The 13,470-nt window shown below is 41.1% G+C and overlaps 1 protein-coding gene across 1 annotated transcript in view; it reads left to right on the forward strand.

Moving 5' to 3' along the window:
- SLC10A7 (solute carrier family 10 member 7) overlaps window positions 1–13,470 on the forward strand; it is a 221,261-nt gene that overhangs the window by 30,080 nt on the left and 177,711 nt on the right. Inside the window, exons 3-4 of the mRNA XM_044300560.1 lie at window positions 5,228–5,364; window positions 10,881–10,956. Of these exons, the coding sequence (XP_044156495.1) occupies window positions 5,228–5,364; window positions 10,881–10,956 (213 nt within the window). The remainder of the gene's footprint in view (window positions 1–5,227; window positions 5,365–10,880; window positions 10,957–13,470) is intronic.

The raw sequence follows: 13,470 nt of genomic DNA on the forward strand, positions 1-13,470 counted from the left end.
TGCTGCCCCTTTATTCTGAAATCTAAAGTATTTACCAGTAACAGCACGGGGATAACCTATACCAGTGATGGCTAACCTTGGCACTCCAGCTGTGGTGAAACTACGACTCCCAGCATGCTCCATTTATTTCTACAGAGTTCTGAGTGCAGCCAAGCAAGGGGGGCATCTTGGGAGTTGTAGTGTTACCACAGCTGGAGTGCCAAGGTTACCCATCACTGAAATACCATGTGTGACTTGGCAAACTGCCGCACACAGGGAGTCATCTATTTATGTACTTGCAGTTGTCCCTTGAACTATGTCGGTAAAACCAAACACCAATTAAGGGTACAAGTTGGTAAACATCTGGGTGATGTAAGGTTTATCCCTACGATTCCTATTGCATGCCATGTGCTTGATGTACATGATGGCGATATTAACACCCTTTAAATTCCAAGTTATCGAAGTCATACGGCAGTCGCAAAGGGGTGGCGATTGAGATAATAGAATTCTCCGGAAGGAAGCCCAGTGGATATACCGCTTAAAAACTGTATATCCCCTGGAACTTAATGAGCAGATCTCCTTTAGCTGCTTTCTTTTCTTTTTTTCTTTTTCTTTTCTTTTCTTTCTTTCCTCGCCAAAAAGGGGGTGAGCCCAGGATCACCTGTGTTCTATCGAACAGAGATTACTTTGCTTAACTTTGTAATTATTTTATATGGGGACCTGTCTGGGACATTATCTAACATTGCCACAGTTTACATATCCACGTCCTCGAAAGTAACCGAGATTTTAGACAGAATTTCTAAAACAATAGAATGCAAACATGAATGTGTATGAGTGAATTAGACCTCTATTCCCGCAGACATATTAAATGTACTCTGCCAGACATGACTAAGGCCTTTTCCAATTATAAGGAGAAAAACAAAGTCGTATAACACTTGTCCTTATTGTCTCTGTGAAAATCCATTGTTTGCTTTTGAACACTTATGTCCACAATCCCCCTTCAAGACTTCTTCTAAGAATGTGCACCTAATTAAGGCTACTTTCACACTAGCGTTCGTCGGTCCGCTCGTGAGCTCCGTTTGAAGGGGCTCACGAGCGGACCCGAACGCAGCCGTCCAGCCCTGATGCAGTCTGAATGGAGCGGATCCGCTCAGACTGCATCAGTCTGGCGGCGTTCAGCCTCCGCACGGACAGGCGGACAGCTGAACGCTGCTTGCAGCGTTCGGGTGTCCGCCTGGCCGTGCGGAGGCGTGCGGATCCGTGCGGATCCGTCCAGACTTACAATGTAAGTCAATGGGGACGGATCCGTTTGAAGATGCCACAATGTGGCTCAATCTTCAAGCGGATCCGTCCCCCATTGACTTTACATTGAAAGTCTGGACGGATCCGTCCGAGGCTATTTTCACACTTAGCTTTTTTTTTGCCATTTTAATGCAGACGGATCCGTTCTGAACGGAGCCTCCGTCTGCATTATTATGAGCGGATCCGTTCAGAACGGATCCGCCCGAATGCTAGTGTGAAAGTAGCCTTACTCTACACCATTCTGTGACACAGTGCAACTATAGTGGAAATTCACCTTATTCTTACATTAATGAATATAATATAATTACCGCACTTTAGTTAGTTAAAACAATTTTAGAACACATCATTAATAAGAACAATAAGAACAAGAATAGTAAAATTAGATCCTTTTTCTATTAACTAAGAATAAACTAAAACTCAGCACATTTCTATTTGGTTACCTATCTACAGACAGCATTTTATGATGCGTCTCTGTAAATGCATGAAGACTTTTATGATGTGTTAAACATCCTTCTCTCAAGAGAATGCTTATACAAACATGGATAGATCATCAGCATCTCATTGGCGGGGTCCGACACCCAGGACCCCTGCCAATCAGCTGTTTGAGAAGGCGATGGCAGTAGAGCCGCGGCCTCCTCGCTGTTTACGGCAGGCCCAGTCACATCACGACTAGTCTCAATGGCCTGGGCGCGGCTAAGCTGCATTCAAGCGTCCCAGGTGTTGGACCCCCGCCGATCAGATGCTGCTGATCTATTTAGAGGATAGATCATCAGTTTAAACAAACTGCAGAACCCCTTTAATCTCTGAGTTAGTGATTCTAAGTCCAAAGGGTTTGAACTCATATTGCCCTTTTCACAAAATTAGACAAGATGGCTTCTCCTAATGTTCATTTCCATATTGTAATGTGTATAAGCCTTTATAAGATGTATTCCTTTTAGAACCAATAGTTCTGACATTTCATCAGACCAGAGAAACTTGTTTCTCACAATCCTTTTTAGGTGTTTTTTTTTTATTTTTATTTTTTTTCTTGTAAACTTATGTCTTTACTGATGAGAGGCTTTTATCAGGCCACTCTGCCAAAAAGCCCAGATTGGTGGAGTTCTGCAGTGATACTTGATCTTCTGGAAGTTTGACCCCTCTGCACACATGGTCTTTGGAGCTCAGCTAGAGTGAGCAATTAGGTCCTTGGTCACCTCTCTTACCAAGGCCCTTCTCCTTGATTATTTAGTTTGGTGGGTCAGCCAGCTCTAGGAAGAGTCCCGTTTTTTCTATACTTCTTCCATCTAACAATTATAGAGGCCACTGTTCTCTTGAGACATTTTATTGCAGAAATAATTATTTGTACCCTTATCCAGAACTTTGCCTCTACACAATTCTGTCTCTGAGCTCTACAGGCAGTTCTTTCCTCCTCATGGCTTATTTTTTGCATTGTCAGCTGTGAGACCCTATATAGACAGGGGGTGTCTTTCCAAATCCTGTCCAGTCGACTGAATTTACCACAGGTGGACTCCAGTTAAGGTGCAGACACATTTCAAAGATGAACAAAAGAAATAGGAGGCCCCCAGAACTTCAAGTGTCGTAACAAAGGGTCTGGATACTTATGTCCAAGAGAAATAAACAAGTGTTTGCTCGTTCATTGGGCAATCGGCGGCAGTATTTACAATAGTTTTTTTATTTTTTAAACACACTTAAAAGGGTATTCCCATCGCATACAATGGGGGCATATCACTAGGATATGCCCCCATTGTCTGATAGGCGCGGGTCCCAGAGGTTGAATGGGGAACGGAGCGGGGAGAGCTGTGGCTGGAGGACCCCAGACCCCACCACGAAGCACTGCTACCATAGAAGTGAATAAGAGCACACCACGCACGTTCGCTGCTCCCATTCATTTCTATGGGGCAGACGGAAAAAGCCGACTATTTTCAGCGGCCTAATAGAAATGAATGGAGCGCAGATGCGCATGCGCAGTGCGCCCTCCGTTCATTTCCCCGCTCTGTTCTCATTGTAGGTGTGGGTACCAGAGGTGGGACCCGCACCTATCAGACAATGGGGGCAAATCCTAATTTTTAAAAAAATTATCATTTGCCGGCAGCAGATCGTGTTGTCTAATTACGATCTGCCACCGGCAAACCACTAGACAGCATGGGGACGAGCGATAGCATATTGATCGCTCTTTCTCATGCTGCGGAGGAGATAGCTGCATTTAATAGCAGCGGTCTCTTCTGTTATCTAGCAGGTGATTACGGAGACGGAACGCTTCCCTCCTGACAGTCACTTGCTCAATTGCCCTGTGTAATACACGCTTTAATGTATATTCCCATTGGATGGGGAGAGGCTGCAGAATTTCTGCCACCAGACTGCGGGTGGAAAGCAAATTTTAGGGTACCTACCTACAATGCAGAATACGTGCAGTTTTTGCTCACTGATTTTAAAATGTAATTTTTTTATGTGTAAATACAGCACCAGCAAAGTGTATGAGACTAGACAAATCTCATGTACGCTTTGCTTTTTTCTTAGGTGCAGAAATTGACCTGCTGTGCGGACTTTGAATTCTGCAGCATGTCAGTTGCATTTTTCTTGTGTAGATTTGAACCTTTTTAATAGAAGGGAGAGATCTGTGGAAAATCTGCATCAAATCCGAACCAGAAAATGCAGTAAATAGTGGTACTCATGGATTTGCCGCACGGAAATCCACAATGACAAATCTGCAGCCATTCAGTGATATGTCATAGCCTCAAAGCTTCTGACATCTCTGCCTTTCATTTATCAAGACCGTGAGGTGTTTGTTGACCACACAACATGCAATCTAAGGGTACTTTTACACTAGCGGGTTTTCTTTTCCGGTGCTGAGTTCCGTCCTAGGGGCTCAAATCCGGAAAAAAACTGATCAGTTTTATCCCCATGCATTCTGAATGGAGAGCAATCCGTTCAGGATGTCTTCAGTTCAGTCTTTTTTTTACTGATCAGGCTTTTCAGAAAACCGTAGCATGTTCTATTTTTACCTTCGGCCAAAAATCCGGAACACTTTGAATGAACCCGAAAAACTTGGAAAAAAAGTTAGTCCATGAATGGCGGATCCGTTTTTTCCAATGCATTTTTGATTCAAATGTAATCCGTTTTCACACATTTTTCCGCATCCGGCAGGCAGTTCCGGCGACGGAATTGCCCGCCGGATTCAAACAACGCTAGTGTGAAAGTACTCAAAGCTATGCTTTACACCTCAGCTGTGCGGAGAATGGCTTTGCATATACCATGTGGTAACTGTATATTCTCTAGAGGAGGTGAAATATAGATTTTTCCAGCAGTTAATAAGAAGCATCTGTTTGAAGAACATCTGCTGTTGTATTACTGCGTTCTGCCATATGATTCCACTTCTTCTGTAAAACAGAGACAAGATTTACATTTTTGTAAATTTGTGGGCATGGTTTCTTAGGGCGCATTTACACGACTGCGCAGTGTTTTGTGTTCCGCAAGCTGCAGACCCGCAAAACACAGATGCGGCCCATTGCCGACAAGAATGGGACATGCTCTATCCTTGCCACAGAACGGAACCACAGGTGTGGAGAGCCATCTTTTGTGGCCCCATTGAAATGAATAGCAATTTTGCGGAACGGGTGCGGACCTGTTCATATGGCCGTCTGAGGGCTCTGTGGCAAACAATATTTCTACATATTTATTATCGTCTACATTTGTACACTGTAGGTCTTTATTTTTTTAGCTTTTGCAAGGCTAGCTGATTCTAGCTTTATGCACTTTAATAAAGTGTATTTTAGATCTGTTTTCCTGCTGCATTGTGTACATGTATGGTGCAAGCTATTTCTTGCAAAGGAACTGATTTTGTGATTGGGTATATTCATTTAAAATTAGTTTGCCGATGTAGTTGCATTTTTAGGTAATTTCATAGCAGAGTATTCACAAATATTGTTGATGTCCATTCTTTTCCCAGGAACTCACCAGTGCTCTGATGCATGTGAAGCTTCACCTCTTCGTCCAGGTGTTCACACTCGTCTTCTTCCCAACAGCAATATGGTTTTTCCTCCAAGTGCTGTCACTTACGCCCATCAATGAATGGCTGTTAAAGGGGTATGTCTTGCATCATATTCTATGGAAATTAAAAGCTGTACAAATAATTTCATTTGCTTTATTAAGGGTATGTCCACACAGGAGTTACATTAAGCAGTAAAAATCTGCCGTGGCTTTTGCTTGAGAATTCACAGGTAAATCCAAGACTGATCCGCTTCAAAATCCACAAGTTACGTGGGAATTCGCTCATCTCTAGTGAACAACATGTTAAAAAATGCCAGAATTCTAATTTTCCTTCAGGTCTTCTCCTAGAAAAACAGACTAATGTTTAAAAACAGGTGTGTGTGCACCTCAAAAAGGTAGCTTGCCCTACAAAACACAAGCCCTCCTAGGGCTACGTGCAGAGGCCCCAAAATACATTTTTTTTTTTTTTTTTTTTTTTTTTTTTTTAAGTCCAGTTTCACAAATGGCAATATTGTGGTGCTGCTATCAACGCCTTTTCTTAGAAGGGTTGTCCAGAGTCTTGATATTGATGGTTTGTCCTCAGGGGGGTTGATACCCTGCACCCCGGACAATCTACTGTAACTCTGTCACTGCTACTTCACAGCTCCGTCCATTGTGTAGTGGACCGAGCAGTTCCAGTGCTGAAGCTACAAGGTGTAGGGTGTCCTGAGGATAGGCCATCACTATCACAATCCTGGACAACCTCTTTTAAAGGGATTATGCCATGAATATTGTAAAAAATGTAAATCTTCATATAGTACATGACAATCTGTTTCTGACACCAGCCCTGTACCTCACGTGGAACCAGAGCTCTCCCCATTCATTTCTCCAATTATTCTGCTAGACTTATTTGAGACTGGCTGCTCAGGGGGTGTATCCTTTCTCAGGGCATGTTCTTTCTGCTGCAATTCTTCCCCTGTAACTGCCACAGCTTCTAATAGAAGATAAGGCTGGTTGCAATTGAAGATTTAAACTGAGCATGTGCGACCACCTCAGTGCAGTATGTAGCATAGATATAAGGAAAAGAAAAAACAGCAGATACATTTTATTGAATAGCCTAGCGCAGGCATCCTCAAACTGTGGCCCTCCATGTGTTGTAAAACTACAACTCCCAGAATGCCCTGCTGTAGGCTGAAACCTGTAGGCTGTTCAGGCATGCTGGGAGTTGTAGTTTTGCAACTGCTGGAGGGCCGCAGTTTGCGGATGCCTGGTCTAGTGGATATGGTAAATTTATAATTATATTCAGATTTTAATTGCATTCAGATCCATGTGCTGGGTTGAAAAATGTAAATATTTTTTTATGGCACTGCTCCTTTAAGTGCGGTAAATTACTTGGTCCCTTAGTAGAATACTACACATTGCTGTTTTAGTCAAAACCTTTTTTTATTCACAGGATTATCATAACTACATTTCCAGTGTTGCTATTATCCACACTTTGAATGTATTCCTATTATTAAATAGTCCTACATGTAAAGGTTCACAAAAGAAAATCCAAGCAATTTTGCTTAGAAAAAAAAAAAGACGACTTTGGAGAATAGCAAATGTATGTGCTTTAACTGTGCACGCAGAGTAAAATATTTAAAAGTCTTCCTATTGCTGATGTTTCTGATTTATGTTAATTTTCTGTGGCTAGATGACGAGGAGGAAGGATTAAGATGTCAAGAGAAATTAAGCTAACCACATCAGCCAATCAGTTGCATTCATCACGTGGAGCGTGAAACCTTCTTATATTTAAATCGGATCGTCTCATGTGTGACACTGAGCTCTTCGTTAAGCGCTAATAAGTGTCCTTTATTCCCATTCCACTGCAGACATACAGTCTTCCCTTCTGCTGTCCCCATGTCAAGAATACTTTCGAAATTGGCCCCTTATAATCATTTCAAGTGCTTAATGTGTTTCAGATTTTTAACTGGTAACTCCCTTAGGATTTGAAAGGCTGGATGAATATAGCAGGGGATCATGGAAAAGATTCAAACCTTCATTGAATTACAACTCTCAAAGAAAGAGAGAATGATGGGGCCAGCTCCCAACGACAATAGTGAGAGATGTACGAGTGCATTAAATCATTCCAGTTCATTTATATTCTCCTCTATGGCCTGGCAGGATCAAAAAACGGAACCTTGCTATTATACTAGTTATATGAAAAGTTACTTAAAGGCAGTGTGTCACCTATCATTTTGTTTGCCTTTTGGTGTTTTGTTAAAACCAGATAGGGACACACAGCCTTTTTTTTAATGTTTAATCTTATGTTTATTTAATTTTTCCTGAGCTTGGTAATGAGGGCAGCCACCTTGCCCGAGCTGTTCTTAACAGCATTTAGAAATATGCTTTACAGTACCATGGGCCATAGACACAATGGACAGGAGATAACCCCACGACTTCTATGGGAGATTTTTTTTTTCTAGGCATGTTCTGTGACCTGTGTAGAGGTCAGGAGGAAGTAGATAAGTGGTGATATCATCTATTGTGAATGGTGGATCCTCTGTGTCTATCTATCTATCTATCTATCCTCAACATTGAAATTACAACACCAAGAAGGACATATTGGTAAGGTATTCAGATTGTAAACTCCTTTTGCAAGTGACAACGATGTCTTTAAAGTGCTGCTGAACATGCTAGCGCTATATACACCTAGAAGGACAAGCTGTAAGGTTATGCAATTTGAAGAAGTAGCAGGTTTTGCCAAGATCTGCAGATGATACAATTTTCAAGCACCTAGCTCCAATCTGTGGCATGTGGGAGGGGCATAAAAGCCAGATCAAAGCAAAGTTTTTTTTTTAGCCACAGGAAATGCCAGAAATTCAGATCGAGTCGTGTGAAATTAATGTGTCTGTCATTCTGATCCTGCCTATAATAACAATGAGATTACTGCTGAAAATTAATCTCTGCAGACCAAGAAGTGGTGCCTGTTATTAGGCTTAATGACCAGTGCAAAAACTCCAGGATTTAAGTTTCTTTCAATAGAGATAGTGACATGGAAAATTTAAAATATCCATCAAAAATTCTTTCAAAATGTGTTTAACATAACTTGATTTAAACAGTAGACCATTTTCTGATGACCCCTTCCTCTTATAAGTGTTTTCTTGGACTTCTCAATGACCTATCCCCTGTAAAGGTCATCAGTATCCGATCTGAGGGGGTTTGACTCCCGGCACTCTACCGGTAAGCTGTTAGATGTGGCTGCAGTGCTTGAACGATTGCTGCATCCTCTTCCTTGGCCTATGACAAAACGTCTTTCAGTCTCTTTGTGCAATGCAGTCCCGTTCAGGTGAATGGAGGTGGGACTGAGTTGCAATACCAAGCACAGCCACTACACAATGTATGGTGCTGTGCTTGGTATACTATAAGGCTGCAGCACACTACCTCCAACAATCAGATATTGATAACCTTGGTCCTTTAGGATTGATGGACTGACCACTGATAGTGCCCTAAAATCCAAGAAATCAGAATGCAGTTTCACAGGATAGCAGTTCTTGTAGGGTGGTTTTCCTCTAAATGCTAGAGCCAGTCGTGTAGCTGCTATCCTGGAAGACTACCCTGTAAAACCATACTCTCACTTCCTAAAAGCTGGAGTTATTTGTCTTCTCCATAGCTTGTATTGTTGCACTTTTTGCTGTCCTGAATTTTCTATATTCCCCACGAGTTGTCTTTCTGCATATCTCTAGCGGGGCTATGCAATCAAGATCTACATACATGAAAGTGATTTTCCATTGGTAGCCCACTTTACAGTCAGAATAAAAATGTAGTATTTCTGCATAATTTTAAGACTGAAAACAAAAGAAGGCAAGTCTGAAAGGTTAAGGCGCACTGCTGAAAAACAAAAATCTGATTTACTCCAAACTGAATCTGCACAAAATCTTTATTGCATCACTTGTGTAATACATCATCAAAATTAAATTTTGGATTCTACATCTATGCCTACCAGCACATGACTGTACAATAGATCATTTTTCAACTCTTTTTGTATTACCAGGGTTTGCAATGTACTGCAGTCTCCCTTAGCACAAATGATTATGAGAGCTGTTCAATTTCTCCCTAAGGGAGCTATATATTCAATGCTGTTTAGGTAGAAGCGAGAATAGGGATTGTGGTCAGCACAATTAGCTATTACTATGATACTCAGGGGCCTTTTTGTGTATTGGTTGCGATAAGTATAAGAAATTGATCATTTCAGGCAATTAAGGGAAATATGTTAAAGTAAGAAATCTAGCTGTAAGGGTAGATACTTACGGGCGTTACTGTTATAAACGCGTACATTTGTGTGGTAGTGGGGGGTTTAGCTCACAGATCTGGTTAGGCATTTACTGTATACATGTACAGTGACAATACTGTGTACTAGTCATTGGAAAGAATGTCACTCATTATGTGCTGTTTGGTGAAGACATACATTTTGTTGCTATGCAAATATTTATTTTTTTAAGATTTGTGACTACACTAAAATTATTTTTATTCATCATAGGGACAGGTAGGTGGCCTGGTAGGTGCCATGTTTTGAGATACTACTATATAAATTAAAAATGAAAAATAAAACATACCCGCCCTCGAGTCCCGGCTGCTCTTTACTTCCTGGTCCTGGCTAGATACATCAGAAACCCCTGAAAAGGCCGATTCAGCAAGTCACTAACTAAGCCCTCATGTACACAACTGCATTTTTGGTCCACGTCCAGTCCGCTTTTTTTTGCAGACTGCATGTGGGCCCATTCATTTCTATGGGTCTACATTACAAAAAAACATGTGCTGTCTGTCCTCATCTGTGTGGCCATTCCGCAAATTATAGAACATGCCCTATTTTTGTCCATTTTGCTTTGTCTGTTCTGGTAAAGAGAGTGAAAATAGCAGCATACACACGGCCATTATCCATATTTTGCAGATCCGCGGCTTGCATATCGCAAAATGGATATGGTCATGTGGATGAGGCCTAAGACGGGTCATTGCTACACTACATACCATGACTGGCTGAGCAGGCATTTCCAGTGTGTCAGCTGGGACCCAACCAGCATTGGAACAGCAGCAGTGGGTTGGTGAGGGTGAATATATATTCTCCATACTCACTTGTATGAAACCTTCAGGATGAAAGCTCAAAATAAAACGTTCACCCAATCTTCTATAGCTTCTCTAAAATTCCACATTATATTGAATTTCTGTGCTGTAAACAAGTGCTGGACTATCAAAGGCACATTAAAATGTAAGAAAGGACTGCAATGTAAGAACTGGGGACATTAGGGATTAGGGGTCTGCAACATTTTAATATGTATGGTCAGCTTTGTGTGTTGGGTGTGTGATGGGAGTACGCTATGGAACTGCCCCTTATTTTCTGAAGACCTGGATTTGTTTTTGTACGGACAGTGAAATGCGTCTTCGTTACATTGCTACTTGTACTCCCAGTGTCAATAAGGTGAGAGGAAAGCAGTTGGAAGGAGTTTCTCTCTGTAGGATGCTCTCTAGTGGACGTTATTTTATATTGTTTTATTATGACCCATTTATAAGAAGATAAGTGTACCTTTTCAGTTCCTTACAAACAGTTTTGAAGAGCTATGTTTTTTCTTTTCCTAATTGGAGTTATGTTTTTGCAGTCTACAGACGGTGAGCTGTATGCCCCCTCCGGTCTCCTCAGCAGTCATTTTGACCAAAGCTGTTGGCGGTAATGAGGTGAGTGCTTCAGATATGTATTTGTTTCTCTTGCCTCTCTTACACCATCCCATGATACCAGATTGATGAATTCAGATGTATAATCCTCATACATGGATTCCATAGAAAGTGAAATTGAGCTGAAAAATGACACAAGCTCCAAAAATACTTGAACTTCTTAAAAAGAACAAATTATTAGTGTGTACAAGTGGTTTTCTACTCTGCAGTCCAATAATTTAGTGTGGATGGGTTTTGTATTAAAGGGAACCTGTCACCGGGATTTTATGTATAGAGCTAAGGACATGGGTTGCTAGATGGCTGCTAGCACATCCGCAATACCCAGTCCCCATAGCTCTGTGTGCTTTTATTGTGTAAAAAAAACTATTTGATACATATGCAAATTAACCTGAGATGAGTCCTGTACGTGAGATGAGTCAGGGACAGGACTCCTCTCAGGTTAATTTGCATATGTATCAAATCTTTTTTTTTACACAATAAAAGCACACAGAGCTATGGGGACTGGGTATTGCGGATGTGCTAGCGGCCATCTAGCAACCCATGTCCTCGGCTCTATACACAAAATCCCGGTGACAGGTTCCCTTTAATGCTTTATTGCTTTTCTTTATGAAGTTCTCTGTGGAACTTTAAATTCTTTTACCTTACCAAAATCAAAGTAGGACAGGAGTGCTTTAAGGTGGCTATACTACATATGTCGGCTAATCACTCCGATTTCTGTGGGATACAATGACAATCTAAACGGTGGGAAGGAACAAAGATCCATCATACTTGTTACTTTATTCAATCAAAGTAGTAAATTTCTATGGGGGAGTCAGCAGAGATGGCCTTCATTTTCTTATGGCTATTTAAATGGATTGTCCAGCGGTCTTTTTTTTTTTTACTACTTTCTGAGCCTGTTTTATTTTTTATTTTTTTTTATATACATTTCCTGGACAATCAGATTAATTTGTGTGAATCACCAAATGGTCAATGCCTATATAACCTTGACTATAAGTTCCAGGGCAATATAAATTTAGACATTGTGTAAAGGTAAATAACAACAGAATGCAATGATTTGCAAATCTAATAGACACATATTTTGTCCTCAGTAGAACATTGAACACATATCAGATGTTGAACATGAGATAATTTCATGAAAAAATTAACTCTATTAGAACTTGATGGCAGCAATGCATCTCAAAAAAGTTTGGACGGGGCAACAAAAGTCTGAAAAAGCGAGTGGTACTAATAGCTGCAGGAGCAATTTGCTACCAAGTCACATGACTGGGTATAAAAAGAGCATATTACAGAGGCAGAGTCTCTCAGAAGCAAAGATGGGCAGAGGTTCAACAATCTGTTAAAAAACTTTGTCTACAGATTGCCGAACAATTTCAGAAAAATAAAAAACTGCGCAGACTTTCAATATCCCACCATCTATAGTACATAATATCATCAAAAGATTCAGAGAATCTGGAGAAATCTATATGCGGAAGGGACAAGGCCGATGGTCAATATTGGATGATATACAGGGCCTCAGATGGCACTGAATTAAAACGGGCATGATTCTGTATTGTAAATCACTGCATGGGCTCAGAAACACTTTCAGAAAGCATTGTCTGTGGACACAGTTCGCTGTACAATCGACAAATGTAAGTTAAAGGATAACTCATATTTTCATTTAAAAAAAAAACAATTTTAGCATATGTTACTGCTGCAGCAGCATTATCGTAGCATAAAGCAATCTTTGGTTTCTTCACTTACCACTGTTTTTCTTGAGTTTTTCCCTTCGTTACGGCTGTTTTGAATCCTACATTATGAGGATCTGCTCAAGATGGATCCTCTGCCAGTTCTCTGAGGCCAAAACTGCATTCCCTCAGGTCACATACACACTTGCTGTAGCCAGCAGCTTCCTGTCAGCCAATCAGATTGGATTACTGAGAGACACGCCTCCTCACTCTGAAGCCTAATGCAGGCATGCAGTGTGAAGGACCGCCCCTCCGACTTCCTGTCTTCTTAGCCAGAGACAGGAAAGCCATAGCAACAGTCTTTTAAGGGGGCAGTGAAAAGGGACAAGAGACATTAATGAAAGCTGTTATTATAAGGTAATTACAGATTTTTTGGCAATCATTGACAGACTAACTCAGGTATGCATGCCTAGATGTATTAAACTAGCAAATAAAATAAAAAATATGACAGTTATCCTTTAAAGATGCATCATGCAAAGAAGGAGTCATATGTCAACATGATCCAGAAACATTGCCGGCCTCTCTCAGCCAAAGCTCATTTAAAATGGACTGAGGCAAAATAGAAAACTGCTCTGTGGTCAGATGAATCAAAATTTGAAATTTATTTTTGTAAACCACAGATGCTATGTACTGCAGACTCGGGAGGAGAGGGACCATCCAGCTTGTTATTAGAGCACAGTTCAAAAGCCTGCAATCTCTGATGCTATACCTGTGGGGAGGCCAGCTTACACTTCTGGAAAGGCGCTATCAATTCTGAACAGTATATGCAGGTTTTAGAACAGTGTATGCTGCC

The sequence above is a fragment of the Bufo gargarizans genome, chromosome 1 (genome assembly GCF_014858855.1).
Source record: "Bufo gargarizans isolate SCDJY-AF-19 chromosome 1, ASM1485885v1, whole genome shotgun sequence".
NCBI lineage: Eukaryota > Metazoa > Chordata > Amphibia > Anura > Bufonidae > Bufo > Bufo gargarizans.